Source organism: Dermacentor variabilis, chromosome 3, assembly GCF_050947875.1.
Source record: "Dermacentor variabilis isolate Ectoservices chromosome 3, ASM5094787v1, whole genome shotgun sequence".
Taxonomy (NCBI): Eukaryota; Metazoa; Arthropoda; class Arachnida; order Ixodida; family Ixodidae; genus Dermacentor; species Dermacentor variabilis.
This window is the reverse complement of record NC_134570.1, coordinates 44,219,391-44,239,637: the sequence shown is the minus strand read 5'-3', so window position 1 is coordinate 44,239,637 and position 20,247 is coordinate 44,219,391. Positions and strand designations below refer to the sequence as shown.

At 45.7% G+C, this 20,247-nt stretch overlaps 1 protein-coding gene across 2 annotated transcripts; it reads left to right on the top strand.

Moving 5' to 3' along the window:
* The first annotated feature begins 160 nt into the window (after positions 1-160).
* Positions 161-11,776, top strand: SF2 (splicing factor 2). 2 transcript variants are annotated; one of them, XR_012826652.1, is made up of 5 exons: positions 161-439; positions 2,604-2,767; positions 7,327-7,499; positions 8,908-10,256; positions 11,230-11,776. XR_012826652.1 is itself a non-coding variant. In XM_075684885.1 (4 exons), the coding sequence occupies exons 1-4, from the start codon at positions 273-275 to the stop codon at positions 9,073-9,075; spliced, it is 672 nt and encodes a 223-aa protein (XP_075541000.1). In that variant the 5' UTR covers positions 161-272; the 3' UTR covers positions 9,076-11,776. The 2 variants fall into 2 exon arrangements, 1 of the variants encoding a protein (XP_075541000.1); XM_075684885.1 differs by having other exon boundaries at positions 8,908-11,776.
* Positions 11,777-20,247: the final 8,471 nt, after the last annotated feature.

The following is a 20,247-nucleotide window of genomic DNA, read 5'->3' as shown; positions in this document are numbered from 1 at the left end:
TATTTTCACCAAAAACCTAACTTCTTCATACATTAGTTTTTGTAATATTTTATTTTGGCAAAGTGCAAGCTGTAGGGGAATACTCCGTTTATTTGTTCCCAACATACTTCCTTGTTTATTTGCGCAATGCCTATGGTTTGCGTTTGACAAAATTCGCGCGTTCTCGTTTACCGCGAGATAAAGCGAGAGGGAGGCGACAATATTCGATCGCTTGGATTCGCAAACAGCGTTTAGTGTGTGTTTTGTGCAATCGTTAGTAATCCGTCGCCATCATGTCTTTCCGAGGAAACGAATGCAGGATCTACGTTGGGAATTTGCCCCCTGACATCAGGAGCAAGGATATTGAGGATTTGTTTTACAAATTTGGCAAGATAACGTTCATCGACTTGAAGAATCGCAGGGGTCCGCCATTCGCTTTTGTTGAATTCGACGACCCAAGGTAAGTGTCCACGTTAGCGTGTGGGCGCATTCGTGTAATTTTTAACTAATATTTGTGCTTCGAGACGTTTGTAGTACTAATTTCAAGCCGTTAGTGGTACGTGCAACGATTGTGCGCATTGTGCTTGTTTCAAGGTTGTTCCTGCCCGGGCACCACCCTTGCCCTTTTGTTTTGTTCAGAGGCTGTGCAGCTGTCCTAGATATTTTATTTTACCGCGGTGCATTGCGTGCTGTGGCGCGTGTGGTTCTCACTATCTACATCTGATGTAGAGCCGTGGGCGTAATTATTTTGAAACAGTCGAGCCTGGCAAAAAAAAGTTGGGCGTGCAAAGGCGACTATGTTTATCCGTTTTATGGCGCATGAGAGAGAGAACCCTTTAATAAAAAGCACTATGACGCATGTATTTTTTTTTATTAGCAGCACCGTTGACTGCGGAGCGTTTTTAGTATTTCGAGGCTATAACGCACGTGTTTCGTTGAGCGTTGCGCAGCGCGCCTAATGAGGCGTGCTTCAGTGAGCGGTGAGTTTAACCAGTTAAAACAAAAATAGATCACTACTTTAACTTGAACCCAATGCTTCATTTGATCTAAATGGCGCCTGGTGTGAACGCGCCCAGGACGCTCATTGCGTTTCTTGTGGCGCGTTCACGACAGGCGTCACTTAAATCGAGTCAAGCGTGGAGCTTCAATTTAAGATGCAATTCTGAATACGGGGGTAAGAGTGCGTAAGTCTAACACCTAGCTTAATCCCAAAGGAATCGCGTCTTCGCTGCAGGTTCTGGCAGAGCTGGTCAGTGCGCTTGTTGCATTTAAGCGAAAAATACATCCGGGCAATCATCTAGCATTGCAAAGGACGCGAACTGGCGCGCCATTTAGCATATAAGGGCGCGACCTGGCTGCGTTGCAGCTGTCGCACTGAGCAGCTGCGCTTCGTTTTCATTTGTGGTGTGGCGCTACGTGGCAGGCGAAACGAAATAGCGTAATGCTGTGTGGAGTGATGCGATGATCCCACGACTCTGGTTGGTGTGTGACAAAAGTTTGAAGCCGCTTACGCTGAGAAAAGGAGCAGCACGTGAAGACCAAGAATTATGGATGGGTCACATTTAGTGCACGCATATCTTCTGAGCTAGCTTGCGGAGCCTCGTAATCACATATTGGCTTTGGCACGTAAGACCCCAGAATTTATTTTTTAAAATAATGTCTACTAAATCTAGCAAAGCAAAAATTAATACAATTCTAAAAGTTCGGCCACTTAACCTTTATGCATTGTTTTACACATCCAAGTGGGCTTTCGGGTGTCACTGCAATATCTGGCACAGAACACTGTGTATGTGTGCGTTGTGTCGCTTTTGTGTCCAGTGTTGGGCACGCTATGACTAAGGCCTTCAGTGTATCTGAGGTCCATTTGATTGGCTTAGATGAAAGTTCCGTACTAAAATTACCAGAGAGAACTCAAGTGCTGCAAACGATCAACTGCCATGTGAATATGATAATGCATAATGGATTTGCCCAATCTTTGTCTGAAGTCTCATTTCCATTATGTAGTGTTCAAAATTATGCATTTGCAAAGTCGCAAAGCCAAGCAGCTGTACGGTCAAACCTGTTCACAACATGCGTGGCAGTAAAATGTTCACAGCAAAGCGTTGCAGCTCCAGAGTAGTGACCTTACGTGGACCTATATTAGACCCATTTGATTATTGTAAAGCTAGCTTTCCTGCAAGGCAGTTCACCCAACTTACGGGGGTGTAGTAATTTTTCCAAACAGCATGTGCATGTGCAGCCATCATGGACATGATGGTTAGTACATACATGGATTTGCCAAAACTCCGTCCTTACTTCAAACAGCTTCGTGACTATGCACCCATAATTTTGATCAAGGTCCTGTGTTTAATTTATAAATAAGCAGCATTAAAATTGCCAGACAGTGGGATTCAAACACAGGACGTCTGGTACAGAGGCCTAATATGAAGTTTGCACTTTTGGTATCAAAAAAGATTATTTTTGAAGACTATTGGTCAAAATTTAGCATGGTAGCTGGTGTCTGTGGCATCTAAATCGAGGCTTTTTACTCATCCAAAATTTCGTTGCGGTTGGCCTTTCAAAGCAATGTCGCAAACTTTCGGCTTATGAGTGTATCAGGCTCATTGCCTTGCTTCTTATTACAGAGATGCAGAGGATGCAGTGCAAGCCCGGGATGGCTATGACTACGATGGCTACCGTTTGCGTGTCGAATTCCCCCGGGGCTCGGCCCCCGGACGGGGTAGCATGGGACCTGGCCGCGGTAGGGGACCCCCTGCCCGGAGGTCTCAGTACAGGGTTCTTGTTTCAGGTGGGCTATGCTAGTTTGTTTCAGTGTGCACTAATTGCAATGTTGGCAGGGTTGTTTAGAGCACCATACATGCTCAGCGTTGGTGCCGTCTACCATTATTGCCTGGTTTGAAATAACCTACATCTGGGCATGCCAGGCAAAAAAAGAGGTAGTTCCTTCAGTGCAGCTGCGTGTGCTCAGATGTTAGCTAGCTCGCATCCGGTGTTATTGGTGGACTAGTGCCTGTCCAGCCCAAAGCACGGCATTTAAGCACTTCAGACAAGTGTATTGACTGTGCATTACAATTGTAACAAATACTTGGTGCTACCATATTAGACATGAAAATTCCCTACCGAAGTTTTCATATTATGGGAGGACGGACCGTCTGTTGCAAATTCAGTAGGCTGCTCTGAGCTAGATGGTTTTCATCCTGTGCTTAAAGGGACACTAAAGGTTACCAGAAATTCAAGTTAAAGTGGTAGAGCAATGTTCTAGAACGTCTAAGGCGTCAATATAATCGCGAACAGAGCTTTAGTAACCGAGAAATTGAGGTAAATGCATGACACGATTTGAGACCCCCCAGCGACATTCCGGTACTAGCCCGATGACGAAAGGTCTCCTCATAATTTGTGTTACTAATACTCAACTACTCGTATTAAAAATATCATTTCATTCGATTATAAGCCGGAAAAAATGCTACTTGTCTACGCCTATTCGATTCTAGGAAAAAATAACATTTTGACGTTACCCTTCAGTAATATGGGTGTTCGAAAGGTTTCGTTTTCGCTCGACTCTGCGCCGCGCACGCTATGGCGCACGCTTTGGAGTTTCAGTAGTTTCGTTATCGCGTCGTGCTGTGAGGGTTCTGCTCGCGAAACTTTCATTTGGAACAAGCAGCGAGAATGCCACGTCCATGTGATGTCGTGGGAAGCCCTCGTTGCTTTCCCGCTCCGGAGAGCCGGTGTCGAGGCCGCCGTCGTAGTACGCAACGACGCCGGCAGTGCGAGCCCTCAGAAGCAGGTCGCGCTCGTCGGTGCTCAAATCGCTGAAGTTGAGCCCACCATCGCGAGCCAATCTGTCGGTGTCAGGGTCCATTGCGACGAGCGTCGAAGTTAGCGTCATAGAATGAAGTACCAGCTTATGGGCGTCTTGCGCTGGAGTGTGAGGTATAGTAGCGGCGCCTGGTGGCGGTGCGGGAAACGACATCTGGATCGTGCCAGCTTGGGTCGTATTGAGCCCTGGCTGTGGCGAAGCACGTTTCTAGGCAGAGTTTTGCGTCGATTCGCACATTTTTATGCCCTGTTGCGAGTGCGAAAAGGCTCGTCGCTTCTCATAGACCACGCCGACCACGCTGCGAGCTCGCTGCAGCCTATAGTTTAACGAAAACGGACTCTCCGTGTGCCGTGGGACGTAACGTGGGACGTAATTCGTTTCTCCTTCCGCTAGCCACCATACTCCCGCTTTCGCTCTGCTGTCGGCTCTGTCTTGGCTCTGTTTCCGGCCGCGCGTTCGCGTTTTGCGCAGAAAAGCCGTAGCGCCGTCTGCGGACGCCGTTCTACTCACCGATGGCGCAACGTCACTATGAGACCATGATGTCAGTTCTCCTCGATCGGAGGGCGGGCGATTTGAACTGCGCTAGAGGTACGCGGACGCTTCAGAACGCATTTTCTCTTAAAATAAGTCTCTCCTTGGCACGAAACAAGCGTTTCGAGGTTTCTGGGATGGTATTTCAACAGTCCACGTTGACTTAATAGTAACCTTTAGTGTCCCTTTAAAACACTCTACTCGCCTTAGGTGGCAGGCCCCAAAGGTGCAACTCGGGCGCTTAATTTTGACATGTGCCACCACAAAGAGCACAAATTGACTGCTGCACTGTCTATTCACCGTATTTACTCTCATAATGATCGCACTTTTTTGTAAAAAAAAATTGACGCAAATTCAGGGATGCGATCATTATGCGGCTTAAATTTCCCGCGAGAACAAAATTTTTTTTCATCCCACATTTGCTGCTGGATGACAACAGGTCAACAAATAGGCTGCTGCCGCTGTGTGTGGTGCGGGACACCAAAACAAAAATGGCGGCCGGCGGAGCATGCCGAACGCGATTTTTTTTCTTCTCATGAGTACATTACATGCATTGAAACAGGGGACATATTCTGAAACGTTCGCCTCCGCGAAAGTTTCGCCAGATTTTAGCAAAACCGGAAATTAAACAGCGCCATCTAGTAGTTCCGGCCTACGTCATTTTAACGTCATGGTGTGGGTTGGTGCTCTCGACATGTATTGAATAAATGAACACGTCTTTTGGCGTCTCTTGGCATTTGGTTGGTGGTGGAGTGTAGTAGAGATAAGATAGGTGGTAGTTTATAGTAGCCTTCTTGGTGGCGTTTTACACGCGTTGTTTCGCGGCGATGTTTGTTGATTCATATAAAATAAAACATTTCACACCTTGTTCAATTTATTTTACCTAAAGAGGCCGTAAGCAAATGTAGTCAGTGCGCAGAACCCGTAGTGTGGCCACTACACTTGAAAACACACCCGAGCCGCTCTGCACTTGTCGGGCGCGGTCTCTCATGCGATGTGAAGCGTTCAAGAGCGCGCGTTGGTAGTGCACGCCGACGTCACGGGTAAGCAGTCACTTAGCTTATTGAATGTGACTTTCGTGGCTGCGAAACTTTTGCGGAAGGCGAACGTTTCAGAATACAGCCCCAGTTTCTTCTGTATCAGTAATGAATAATATCAAGTTTGCGGCAATAACGTAGCCATGTCCACTTTGAGGGGACAGAAACAGATGGCCGCGCTTAGCTGCCAGTGACATAGAAACACATGGCCAGCATGCTATGGAAACTGCGGCATTTGTCTTCACTACTATCCTAATACTGCACGTTTCCGTTAAGGGTGGGCGAATATCTTGGGTGTGTTACAAGCATCGGCATATGAATAGGGTACACTTCTAACGTATCAGTGTAAATGTGACTACTATCGTTGCCGCTCGCGATTTGTTGCGTGCCCACAAGTGCAGATAAGATCGAAAGGCACCTCCATTATAAAGCCTACACATAATAAAGGCAAGTTTGGTTGTACCTCTTTTTTTCATGGAAGTGTGGAAAGTGATGAAAGTAATGAAATGGGGCATCTACTTGAGCATGTTTGGTGCGTGCAGACTGCTTGGCTTGTCTTGAAGAGTCGTTTACGTAGCATTCGACAGATGGCAAACGCGATCATTATTAGCTAGACTTGGCACAAGACATATCACTGCAGCAAGTTCAGGGTGCGATCATTACACGGGAAATAAAAAAATTTGCATTTTGATTACAAAATTCAGGGGTGTGATCATTATGCGAGTAAATACGGTAAGTTGTGGAGTCAATTGCTGGTACTCTCATTTATCAGGGTAACTTTAAGTGAAGTTGTTTTCCGTGCAGAATATTCCTTGTAAAGTGTCGAGATTCTTACTGGAGTGAGGGGTGTGTAGCATGTTCATGGGAAGGTTTGTGAACTTATCACATTTTTTACCCAATGTGTTGTTGGGTTGTGCCCTTCGGACTAGTAATGCTAAACTGGCCCTTATGTTTAACACTGTGAGGGCCGAATTTTTTTCACAGGAACCGTGCCCCACTGGTCCGTTCTTTTGTTACTGTTTCTAGTAGTAGATTGAAAACTCGTGAATAAAGCAAACTTATTGCAAGTAATATTTGATCTGGAAGACGCTTTGCTCCCCCCAACAGTATACACACATATGCACTATACAATAAGAGATGTGTAAAAAAAAATTATGGTTATCAATTTGTTGTTCTACAAACATGTTTAATCGGAAGAATGCTTCAGCATTTTACCCGACAAGAGCCACTGCGTGTGGCCCTACTGATATCACGACTGTGCACACCCCAGTGCATGGGAGTGCATGACCCACAACCGAAGACAAAGAAATTGAAAAGTGGTAGCAGCAGCCATAAGAAATGGTAGCACCTCATCCGTATCCTTGAAGGTAGCAAGCAAACAGTGAGCGGGCAACCACATGATTGAGCCTCACCCAAGTTAAACAAGTTGAGTTGGGTGAGTCGAAACCCGATGTCAACTTGCTTTGGGCGGCAACTCAATAAAAATGGCAGTGCCTCTGAACTACCAGTGGTGTCAAGCACATGCAAAATATCACATTAAGATTAGCATCGTACATGTACATCAAAAAGACTTGGCCATAAATTTTTTGCTTTGGTTTGCATTCCTGTGCTTTATCTTGTTGATTCTGCTTAATGGTTGGTGCACTTAACCACTTACTGTCATGAAGTGCTCTACTCTATTTTCTGTCATAAATTCTCCAGGTTGTGCATGTTTACTTTGTTAAGCAAAGACTGAAAAACTAAGTTGCTTGGAAAGATGCATGGTGCGAAGTAGAACAAAATAGGAAATCTTAAAAGTAATACATTTTTTTATTTAACTACTAATGTTTGACTGTGGTCGTGTATGGCATTTAAGGTGCCACTACTTTAGGGAGCAGGCTTAGACTGTCTCTTGGATAAAATACTGTTCTAACCATTGACCTACCTGCGAGGATGCTAATGTTTGTGTTTCTGCTACAGGTTTGCCCCCTAGTGGCAGTTGGCAGGACCTGAAAGATCACATGAGAGAGGCAGGCGATGTGTGCTATGCTGATGTGTTCAAGGATGGCACTGGTGTAGTGGAGTTCCTCCGCTACGAGGACATGAAGTATGCTGTCAAGAAGCTGGATGACTCTCGCTTTCGATCCCATGAGGTGAGACAAACCGATGTTATAAAAGCAACTTTGTTTGGTGGGATCAGGTTGCATCATTTGTAGCACTTTTGTTCTGATGACTGATGTTGCATCAGCATCTATTTCCACAATTGGGTATATTGGGGGGAGGCAGTTTTAAAGAAAAAAGGTGGAAGGCATTGTTCTTGGTAATATATTGTCAATGCCAAAAGTAGCACCATATAAAGCATCAACTAACGTTCAACACCCCCAACTACAACCTGGCAAGCAAGAAATGCGCCCGCATAACCCATGAAAGTAACTGCATGCAACAACGCTGGCATTTTTGCAAATACAGTCTCCATTTGCGGATGAATGATTACGTCGTATCGTATCCTCTTCTGCGATGCTGATAATCTGCTGCGCTGTGAAAGAACGGCCATTGAGCACAGTTTGTGATCGGAGTTCTAGTTTGTGAGTGCCATGTGCACTATCTGCTGCATGCACTTCGCTAACTACCAAGTGCAAAATGGCGACCCATTAAGAGGAGGAGAGTGGGCAGCCGTGAAGCACGCAGGAATCTGGAGAAGGTGGCGTTCCCGAGAAGGTAGCGGAACTTTGAATGGCGTGCACCGTGCTGCCTTGAAATGCGGCTTCACAGCAGCGCTTGCTTTGCTGCTGTGTAGTTGCACCGCGAGGCGAAATTCGTGTGTAACCTGCACTCTGACTACTGTGAAGTTTTTAGAATATTTAGTATGGTTTAAACATGCAAAAATACGGTATTGTACTGCTTTGTTCAATACAACATACATTAATGCTGACTTCTTGAAAACAGCAATATATGCTGTATATGAGTAACAAAAACCGATGCACAACAAAAAGCAAAAAGTGAGGATGTGCAACAGAGGTGAAACCTGAAGCATAAAATGCGTAAAAAATTATGTTAAGATTTAAAAAGAACTTGAAGAGTGGAGCACGCTCGTATGTGATTGTTGCATGTGCTATTATAAGTAGAGGAACCTGGAGAGTTGGTGGCTATCACGTGGCAATGAGCATGTTAGTTTTTCGAAGCAGATGCAAATTTATTTACTCGTGTGAGAGTTGCCACACCCATTAAATCCTGACCCAGGTTTATGAAAAAGTAAAGGCCAGCAGCAGCCAGTGGGCCTTCACTTTTCAGTGAAGTACATTGTAGTTAAGTGTCACAAGCAGAAGTGTGGCTAAAGGGATGGTAAACAAATACAGAAATTTCATTTGAGCTGTTTAGTAAATTACCCTTCTACAATACCCGCAAAAAAAGCCACTTGCTGCTTAAAACTAGGCAAGCCTGAAAAAATGAGAACTGTCCCAAGATGGCACTTTATAGGAGTGGAACGCAAAGTTGATTGTACTGTGCTGCTATATGGGCCTGTTAGTGTGCCTTTCTAAAGAGCCCCTCAATTCTTTTCAGGGTGAAGTGTCGTACATCAGAGTGCGTGAAGACTACAGCAGCCGTTCGCGCAGCCGAAGCCGCAGCTACTCCCCACGTCGCTCTCGTGGTTCTCCCACGTACTCACCAGCCCGGCGCTCTGGGTCACGAACACCCTCACGTTCTCGGTCCTGTTCACACTCCAACTGAGCTGGGAACTTTGATGGTGTGAAATACGGTGGACAGCACTATGCGCTCGACAGGCAACCTTTCGAATCCCATTTTTCTCCTTTGGTGAACCTTCATTGTAGCTTTACTTTTTTTTTTTTTTTTGTTCCTTGCATTCTGGTGGATGTTTAGAATTCCCTGTGAAGTGATGCTGCTTTGTTTCAATTTGGGCCATGACTTTAAGCTACAAACTTATTGTTGGTCAAAACTTAGCAAAAACAAAATCAGCTGGCCCTCGTTAGATTTCCTTTTTCCAACTCCAGAATACAGCTCAGAGGCATTCTTCAAAGGTTTAATTTTAATGGCTGGCTTCTAAGTCTAGTAAGGTGTGCAAAAGCAAGTGCAGAACCTGTCATGCCGATTCTTGATCGTTCAGAATATTTTTTTTTTTCCTTACATTGCACACGCATAGCTTCCTTTTTTGTAAACCATTTAGTGCTTGATGCAAATAGGTCTGCTTAAATCATGTGTCGCTTTTGTAATGTGGGCTCATCATTGTTTTTGCATTACCGTCATCACCTTTTGTTGGCCCACCGTATCGTAACAAGATGTGTACAGATTGTGTTGGCAGTTCATGTTTTTCTTGATCACCAAAGTAGCGCACATGCAGCACACGTATACATCTCCTGCACTTCTCAGCCTGCCCATTTGTATGTGGGCACATCACGCATTCAACTCTCGAGTTGTCACTAGCTGCAGCAAAAGCACATTTCAGTATGTGTGTGTGTGATGTGTGTGTTTTTGTCAGAGCAAAAAAAAGATTGTCTTGTGAACGGCGATGCCCATCTCTTGTCTCAATCTGTTTGTCTGTCTAGATGCCACAAAACGGGAGGATGGCACACGTCGCTGAGGATCACTAAAGTGGATATGTTTGCGGACACGCACATTCGGATCGGAAGAGCTTAGCGGGAGGAATGTGGAAAGGTGTGATGTCGCCCCGCCGAGGATTTGGCAAGGCGCACACGACAGGAAGGGGAGAAAAAGAAAATGCTTTCTGTAGAGCAAGCGCTGGTTCGGGGAGCGCAAGAGGACAGCGCTGGGAGAAGTGGCTTGCACACACAGGGAGGAGGAGAACACGCCGCGTAGCGCATAGGAAGGAGCGGCACACGTCCTGCACACAGGAGACGGAATCGGTCATCAGGATTTCGGAGCCTCGTCTCAGGGTAGGCCCCTCCCTCAAACCACCCCGCATTGTCGCTCGCTCACCGTTGGGCTGGCCCGCCCGCTGTCTCGATTGCTCCCTTTTTGTCTCGGGGCTTTGCCGGGTCAGGGCTGCTTAAGTTAGCATTAGTGGCTTTAATTTGTCGGCCCCCTACTCTCCTTCCCGCTTCTGTTTTGCCGCTTTTGTGCGGGGGATGCAGGTTCAATACCATGTCAGTGTACATGACCTTGGTGTGGGTACTCACTAACCTTGCGTGTTCACTCACATTTTCGCCATTTCCACACTGGTCTAACAGGCTCTTCTATGCCCTTTCAAATGAAACGAACATCGAGGTGCAGCTGTTCATTAATAAAGGTGCTAGGTGGTTCCAGCCTTGTTCTTGGTAGTCACCGCGGGTTCACTTTCCTGCTCCAATGGCTTAAAGGGAAAGGTGGCCTTAAGCCCGGCAAAGCACCTCGACTTGCAAACAACAGGTGACTCCGTTCAAGATGAGTGCCAGGAGATTGCTAGTGCTGGGCATTTTATCTGTGGCCGTCTTACTACCAAGACGTGGAATAAGTCTCGTACCACGTCACCATCGGAGACAAATGCGTGTTTTGTTATCTTGAGGGGAGTCGCTTGATTTGCATCTTGTTTTCAAAATTTTTGCAGACGCTTTGTAACACTGCATTTAACAAGTGCTGTGTTTAATAGTCCATAGAGTGGTCTATCTAGACTAGGCTGTCTCCCACATGGATTGAGTGACTGTCATAGGGAAATGTCTTGTGGCGATTTGCTTTGTCATAATTGTGAACGATGCCTTGCTGTAGTAAACCTATTGCCCCTGCCCAAAGAATAAGGGACAAAATGTATCTTGGCCTTCCTTCATATTTGCATCTTATGTGTAACATTTTGTGAATGTATCATAAGGGTTGGGGGAAGCCGTACATGCCACTCTGCTTTGCTAACCGTCCTGTCCTGTTTTCTTGCCAAAGGTCTCACTCCTGACGAGGAGGAGGACTGACACGCAGGGGTTCAGGACCTGTTTACACTCGTGTGTGGAATCTGGATCAATAGGATTGGATGGAATTCAGGATTGGATCCACACATGGCAGGATGCAAACAGGTGCCGTAAGAGTTGCGCAACTGGGGCTGGATGGTGGGGTGGGCGATTGTGGCTAGTAGATGCTTCGGGAGGGGTGATGGGCTCTCTGCAGCTGTTTGCAATGCAGTACTTTTTTTTAATGTCAATCTGTAGCTGTAATGTACTGCTCAAACGTAGCTTTAATCGTATACTCTCACTTAGAATTGTGCAATCAATTGTAGGTGTAGTTTTAAACTTCTATACAATCAAAGATCTTGCTTTAGGTGATGGTTTTTCAGGACTTGTCTGATGAGGTGAGTATGAACCTGGGGGCAGTACGGCATCTGAAAGTGGCAATGCAGTGGCAACTTAGAGAAGGGCAAGCTAGCCTGTAGACATTGTAATCAGTGTTAAGATCATGATTTTGAGTTGGCATTAAAATTGACCTCTGGTTTGGCTCCTGGTTTGTTCTTTGCATGCGTGTGTATCATTCTTCACACGATTAGACATTGAAGCAAGAGGTTGTGCTTCACCGAATAAGACGCAACAAAGTTCCCACCAAAATCTTTGAAACCAGCTTTGTTGCTACTGACAGTCTTCTCGGGGTGTCCACCAAACGGGAATTCTCAGGGATATTTAATAGTCCGGAAATGGTCAGGGAATCTTGCTTCTATCAGGGAAAATTATCCGATTTTATTGAACGGGAACGAAACTCTCTGTGACTTTCGTTCCCGAATGAGTCACCGAGAGTTTTGTTCCCGTTCAATAAAATTGGATAATGGTGGCCCGAGTAAGAGGAATCGGTAACGAATTCTCTTTTATGCTGTGTTGTCGACTGCAGTTTCCAGTGTACAGTCAACGACAGACTTTCCGGACGCCCGATAATTCGGATGGCTTCGCGGCACCACAACGTGCCCCATAGAGTCAATGTATAAGAACGTCTGAAATTTCGGGTGCAAGAACCCTTTGCAGCCGGATTTTCCGGACTTTTTGCTGTGACCGCACATCCGAAACGGCCTTAGTCGAAGTCATCCGCCATTTTGATTATATTGTCACCTCGAACAGGCGCTCTCACAGGCAGTTTCACTGACAGCCGCAGCCAACACCGCGATAACACGGCCTAGCTGTTTCGACGTTCGCTATTAAGTTTCTTGCCGTTCGGTGCAGTGTTTTTCCTTGAAAGAATTCGCCACTGTTGGCAATAGCATCGACTCTGCCTTTGCGGTCCTCGCGATTGACTTCGGAGCTCTGAAAGCACGACGCATTGTATAATGCCTGTTCCGGAAAGTCAGCTTCGCCGCAATACATCACTGTTAAACCGTGAAGCATAACAAGCATGGGAAGGGGCAATTTTCACGGGAGACAGTATTTCTTAATTATATGCACGTGCACTCGCCATCTCCTGTCGCAGTACAAGCACTGATATGCCTAATAAGTCGACTGGCAGGCCTTCAGAGCTTCTTCAGGTGTGCCTGTGGCAGTTTGAGCTGTTAAGGGCAGTAAAAGATGTGCATTCATTTTTTTGGCCGTTCTCGCTGCCCCAGAGTAAAAAAAAAGTGGGACATTGGCTGTGCAACTAAGAGGATTCTACAAATGATCCTTGGGCGAACGCACGGCGCAAGGATGACGAGAACAGAAAGGACCTACGCATTGAGGAATGAGCAGGAAAGGAAGCGTGCCGCCACTTTAAAGGAGCTTGAGCTCAAAAACAAAGGGTTGGCCAACGCCGAGCTGCAGGTGTCCCTCATCCAAACCAAAATAAACTCTGAAGCAGTGAAACGCAGCACTAAGGCCTTGTGTGGGGGCTTGGAGTATGTTTGGACACAGGTTGACTCACTAGCTGTCGAGAGAATCTCGCTTGACATAATTCGGGCCTCGTACATATGACGGTGTCAGTTGCTTCTGTATGCATCTCCTTTTTATTTGTATTTGAGAAAGATTAACTCGATTTGGAAAGGGTTTTACCATTTTTTTTTATTGAAGATATTTGCTGTGCATTTTACTAACCCCTCGTTTGTTTTTGAATAAACACTATGCCTTGCTATTCAAACTGGATTGTCTTCTTTTTTTTCTTGCGTGTTTACTAGGGAGTGACTGCATTGGTTGAGGTGGTGTCGGTCTGTCTTGACATGAAGCAAAGTTTTCGCTCTGGAAATTTTGCATAAGCACTCGAGGAAAACTCTGGGAATGCGGAAATTTCAACTTGTTATAGACACCCTGCTTCTGTTGTGGATGTGTATAGTGAGGAAAACGCTGGTTTTATATTCTGGAAGTTGTGCTCAACATGACGGCACATCACACATTTTCTAGTTTGCATTTCGTCCTTCATCTGTTACAATTTGGATCGGCTTGATATACTAGTGTTGCAGTCTGTCATAAACATTCCACTGTTTGAAAGATGGCGGCACGCTTCCTTTCCTCCTTTCCTGCATTTCCCAATGTATTGGGTTCCTGCTGTTTTCAGTATGCGTGTACACGTGTTGCTTCAAACTACCTCGCTCTATGCCTGTGAATCGAGGGAATAAGTTGGGTTTGCAAAGCAATCCCTAACATAACCAAGGTAGGCAATTTAAAGGTGCTGTAGTTCTTGCGAACGTGATAGGATCACTGCTGTCAAAGCCTTGCAATGTGCCCAGCACTGCAATTGAGTGGGGCACATGCTACAGTTTGCTGCTCTTGTGCAAGGTGTAATTGAGGCAGGAGCACAAAATGCATTGACGTGTTCATTTTATTTTTGGTTATTTATTGTACCTTCAAGGCCCAAAGGCTTGCAGAAGGGACTGGAACGAAATAGTGTACAGATAACGGTATAATAATTAAAATAATTTGGAAGTGCGGATTAACAAAAGTATTCAATAGCAGTACTAATAGCAGATGTAATGGTTATGTTAACAATCGAGGCGGGCAGATGATTCCATTCATTGGTAGTTTTAGGAATAAAAAAAAAAAAAAATAGGTTCGTGCGACAGTGTGGAACGCTCAGTTTATGCCGGTGGTCAGTACGAGATAATATGCAGGTTCGGACAAAAGTTCACTTTTTAATTCCAGATTATAATACATTTTGTGCAGCAGTGGTAAGTGTGCTAACTTCCTATGGGATGAGAGGAGAGGGAGGTTTAAAGTAGCCTTCATAAATGTTGCACTTGATGTCCGAGAATGGTTGGCAAGAATGAAATGTGCACTGCGATTTTTTAGATTCTATTGCATTTGTTGTCCAAGTGAGGGTCCCATACAGAAGAGGCAGATTCAAGCTTGTGACATATTAGTGTTTTGTATAGAAGGAGCTTTAAGTTAGCAGGTGCCATAGAGAAATAAAGGCAGCACTTGCAAACATGGCTGTTAAAGCTCTGCTACTTTAAAGGGACACTAAAGGTTACTATTAAGTCAACGTGAACTGTTGAAATACCATCACAGAAACCTCGAAACGCTTGTTTCGTGCCAAGGAGAGACTTATTTTAAGAGAAAATGCGTTCTGATGCGTCCGCGTACCTCTAGCGCAGTTCAAATCGCCCGCCCTCCGATCGAGGAGTACCGACATCATGGTGACTTTGCGCCATCGGTGAGTAGAACGGCGTCCGCAGACGGCGCTACGGCTTTTCTGCGCAAAACGCAAACGCGCGGCCAGAAACAGAGCCAAGACAGAGCCGACAGCAGAGCGAAAGCGGGAGTATGGCGGCTAGCGGAAGGAGAAACGAATTACGGCACACGGAGAGTCGGTTTTCGTTAAACTATAAGGCTGCGGCGAGCTCGCAGCGTGATCGGCGTGGTCTATGAGAAGCGACGAGCGTTTTCGCACTCGCAACAGGGCATAAAAATGTGCGAATCGACGCAAAACTCGGCCTAGAAACGTGCTTCGCCACAGCCAGGGCTCAATACGACCCAAGCTGGCACGACCCAGACGTCGTTTCCCGCACCGCCACCAGGCGCCGCTACTATACCTCAAACTCCAGCGCAAGACGCCCATAAGCTGTTACTTCATTCTATGACGCTAACTTCGACGCTCGTCGCAATGGACCCTGACACCGACAGATTAGCTCGCGATGGTGGGCTCAACTTCAGCGATTTGAGCACCGACGAGCGCGACCTGCTGCTGAGGGCTCGCACTGCCGGCGTCGTTGCGTACTACGACGGCGGCCTCGACACCGGCTCTCCGGAGCGGGAAAGCAACGAGGGCTTCCCACGACATCACATGGACGTGGCATTCTCGCTGCTTGTTCCAAATGAAAGTTTCGCGAGCCAGCAGAACCCTCACAGCACGACGCGATAACGAAACTACTGAAACTCCAAAGCGTGCGCGGCGCAGAGTCGAGCGCGCAGAGTCGAGCGAAAACGAAACCTTTCGAACACCCATATTACTGAAGGGTAACGTCAAAATGTTATTTTTTCTTAGAATCGAATAGACGTAGACAAGTAGCATTTTTTTCCGTCTTATAATCGAATGAAATGATATTTTTAATACGAGTAGTTGAGTATTAGTAACACAAATTATGAGGAGTCCTTTCGTCATCGGGCTAGTACCGGAATGTCGCTGGGGGGTCTCAAATCGTGTCATGCATTTACCTCAATTTCTCGGTTACTAAAGCTCCGTTCGCGATTATATTGACGCCTTAGACGTTCTAGAACATTGCTCTACCACTTTAACTTGAGTTTCTGGTAACCTTTAGTGTCCCTTTAAGCAAGTGGTTGAAGGGCAGAGGGTACGCACACCTTGGAAGTGTTCAGAATTCTGTGGCAAGAGGCAGCGGTTCAATATAGCAATTGTTGTGGAGTTGTTTGTAGTTATCCGTATTTCATAAGCAAAATTCAACTGACTTGCACTGTTCCAATTTTGCCAGCTACATGCATTGAATCTAGTGTAACTGGGGATATGTGATGCTTCCTAAGAGGAGTGCAGATTATAACAATTGGCTGTCTGCTTTATAGCAATGGTACCTGCTTCTTCTATCCATTAGGTGTGCAGTATATGCAATAATCACTTCTAATCAAAGAATTTTAAGTGACCAGGACATAAATAAGCGGGCATATTCAGAACTTGTAAAAAGTAAGTTTGTATATTTGAAGCCGTTGGGCTTGTGACCTTTCAAGTCTTCTTGATTTACTTGGCATACTGGGAGGCTTTAATAACTGCCTGTGGTGCAATTGCCACATTTGCTTGCTAAATTACTATAGAATGATAGGCATATACAGCATTCAGGAGGTAGTTGCACAAATCTAGTCAAATGCTAATAGCTTTCCTGCAGGATGCTGCAGACCTAAGTCCCAACACCAGCACCGTCACTTGGCATAGAGTAGCATGATGGGAATGTTCATGAACATCTAAAGAAGAACAGTTCGAATGTCTAGCAGTCTTGGTATAGCTGCACGAGTTGCATGAGGCACAAAACATTGCATCGAGAAAGCAGTGTGCTTGTGCAAAATAAAGTAGCAGTGGTACCAGCACATTTCAATAAAGGGTGATGTTTTGCTGCGATCGCTTCCATAATTTGGTAACAAGTGTGGGTAGGAGCTTGTTCTGGGAAAATTTGACTTGCATCTACTCAATTTCGGCGATGCAGTCGGGAAGAGCAGATAGCAGACTTAATCCCTGTAACATCCTTATTGCGTGGCAAGTGCCTTCTGTATTTGAATGTTGTATACCTGTAAGTATGTAAGTAGTATACCTGTACCTGTAAGTACTGCGACATTTTAGTAATGTGGCAGTAGTTATGATTATTTTCCGAAGAGGCTCTGCAGGACGTATGAAGCCAGCTATTCAAGTGGGGCATTTCAACTGTGTAGGTAGCTGTCAAGTTATAGGAACATTAAATAGATATGCTGAATCGATTCACTCAATCAAATACTATGCAATTTTTTAAAGGGTCCCTCAGCAGGCCCCATAGCAAATTTTGATTATACACTGCAAGTTGTGTCCTCTAGGGAGCGTTCTGCCGGAAAACAAATTTCGAATCAGCTCATTAATAGCAGAGATAAAAATATTTCAGTGCCGCGGACCCATGATTTCAGCAGACAAGCTCCACTGCTAAGCGGGACACACTCTCCACTCGCCCCGTCTAGCCTTTACAAGTGAAATTGCTTCCCTGCATTCTCCTGTACCATACATCCACGATCGCGTGACACATACGTCATGGGCCCCGCCTTCATTTTTTTCTCCCTTAGTTTTTTTTGCAGTGCTGCGCACTTCCACTGACTGCGTCACGCGCAAGCTGTTCACGCGGGCACATGACTAGCGGTATAATTCAGTGCTACACAAATATCGAAGCACACATGAGCGAATTGCCGAGCATGTTCACATGCTGGAACACGCGCATGACTGCACGACCGTGGGAACATGCATATGAAGCGGAAGGACATCTCTCTTGCTTCGCTGCGGAGTAAAACAAACACATAGGCGATTGTGTGTTTTATTATTTCTCTAAACTTCAATTGGTCAATTCAAGCAACAGATGTTACCTTGAATAATTCTTCAAGTCGCGTGTCTCTATGATCAGCTTGAAACTGCGAAAACGAGTACATCACCGTCTGGCTTGGAGTGTGGGCGCCGCGAAGGGAAAATGGAATTCAAATTGAAATTTTAGACCTTTCTGCAGCGTGTAGCGAAGTAATACTTTGCAAACACGATTATTAGAATGCATTGTATGTTCTGTGCTTGTCAGCTCAAAGTGGCCAGACCTGGTGAGGGGCTCTTTAACAATATTTTCATTAACTAGGAAAGAAGCAACTCCTTCGACGCCAGGTGTCGGACACTCTTTTCTTAACCGACTGCGATTTTCTCCTAAAATATTGTGATTATTTACTACTTTGGTGGTTGCCATTCTGCAATATATTGAAGAAAAAAAAAGATCTTCTTGCCATGGCGTGCTGTCGAAATATGCTTAAGTATGAAAGTACGTGCAGAGGCACGGAAATAAAATTGCTCTATCGTGTAATGCCACGCAACATTACCTTCAAAGGTTCTTTAATATGCCCTGTTTATTGGCACCTTCAGTAAGAAAAACTGCTTTAAATGCCCCAAACATTAACCAAAATTTGTCAGATTTCCTATTTTTCACTGGCGGAATGACTATTCTGATCGTTGTAATAATTTTACTTGATTGTTCCAGAGTTGTATTTTAAAGTAACAATTCTCTTGCATCAACACATTCTAGAGACTGAAAGAGCAAGACAAACTTGCCAATTTGTCAGCTTTGGCCTACTTTCAGCCCTGATTTTTGCAGTGTGGTGCTCTATGTTAAAATGATATGAGGCATGTTTGTGTTCCATTACCTCTTTGTTTTAGGCAAGATGTGAATTTTTGAGTTTGGTCCCTGAACCACGCTCTGCCTAGTTCCGTGCCACTGCAGAGCCCAAAGGCTGACAGGCAGTTGGCACATGCAGTGTGGGTCTAATGTGAATGTATTCAGCAGCAGAGCAGTCTTGCGATGACTGTCGACCGTAATGCAATAAGCATTCAAGCAGTGTAGCAACACTGTGTCCATGAAGTCACATTTATTTGATATTTGTAGTCATTCTGAGACTTCCTTTGCTTTGGCTACATGTGACAGTACAATATTGTCCCACTTTGCTGTGGCACTCGCTCGCCAAAGTCTCTGATTAGCACGGTGCAAATGCAGAGACTGATTGAATTACGAAGAAATAGCCTCAATGGAGAGATGAAGGCGGTATGGCGATAACAAGATGAACCTTAAATGACGACAAAGGTTAACGATGACAGTACGAGAAAAATAATTCTGGGGTTCTGCGCGCCAAAATAGCAATCTGATTATAAGGAACACCCGTAGTCGGGGACTCTGGATTAATTTCGGTTCTTCAATGTGCAACCAGTGCACGGTACACTTGCATTTGGCCCCCATCGAAATGCGCTTGTCGCATTCGAGATTTGATTATGCGACCTCGTGCTTAGCAGTCGTATGTCAAAGCCACTAAGCAACCACAGTAGGTGCAACGACAGCGTGACGTCACCGTCGTGATGGCTATCTGATGACAAAGCTGGAATGACTGGTACGACCACAGCGGAACTGCGAGGACTATTTCTTTCCTCGGCAGGTCAACTCTAGTGCTGCGGCATCCATTGGACACGCACTGGAGGTGACCGTTTTAGTGTAATACTTTGTGCGGGGCGATTCTAAATCCAATTTTTCGATTAATGATTTAATCGCGATTAATCAGTTGAACTGGCATGAGAAAAATCTGGTATTAGGTTTAGCTTGTCCAGTATTCGGGTAAGCGCAGGCGGACGCCGAGGCATTGGGGCGGAGGCGTAAACGTGAGCGTCCTGCATGGTGCAGCCACCTGATGGCGCAGAGTTATAGTGAACTAGAAGGCTTTCCTTCTAGTTCACTGTAGCAGAGCTATAAGGGTCGAAGACCGCTAATATTGCATTAACCAAGGGCATTCTACTTTGCTGCTGGTGTAAATTTTCGGCACTGGCGTAATCTTGTTGCAGCAAAAAGTTTACACCCTCAGCAAAGTAAAATACACTTGGCTACTGCAATATTAGCTGTTTTAGTCAGCTCCGCGCCACCAAGTTCCTGCACCACGCAGGACGCTTTACACCTACGCCCCAACGGCCGCTCCGCGTACGTTTACCCGAATACCTGACAAGCTAAACCTCTCTCCTATGCTGCATGCGTTTCACCGAGGCACTTCACGATCACCACCCTTGCTCTTGGCTGCACACATCGTGTCTGCTTGTGTTGCAACGTTCTCCTTGACGCGAGCTGTGCGGTCAGTGTTGGTCTCGAGATGAAGTTCATGGCAAGCTGCGACACCGTGCCGCTCTGCAAGGCAACATGCAGGCGGAGTGCATCGGGCTGTCTGTATCCGATCGGCGCCAGAGTCTTCTCATTTGCGGCCATCACTTCACGTTGGAGGATTACTACCACAATGGAGTTTTAGCGTGGCCGGTATTCGGGTAAACGCAAGCGTGAGC

What these genes read in the sequence shown, in the direction of transcription:
- SF2 (XM_075684885.1), top strand. Translation starts at nt 273, where the DNA reads ATGTCTTTCCGAGGAAACGAATGCAGGATCTACGTTGGGAATTTGCCC. An exon ending in GTACAGGGTTCTTGTTTCAG is followed by an intron (nt 2,768 to 7,326) that starts GTGGGCTATGCT and finishes TTTCTGCTACAG; the next exon opens with GTTTGCCCCCTAGTGGCAGT. An exon ending in CTCGCTTTCGATCCCATGAG is followed by an intron (nt 7,500 to 8,907) that starts GTGAGACAAACC and finishes AATTCTTTTCAG; the next exon opens with GGTGAAGTGTCGTACATCAG.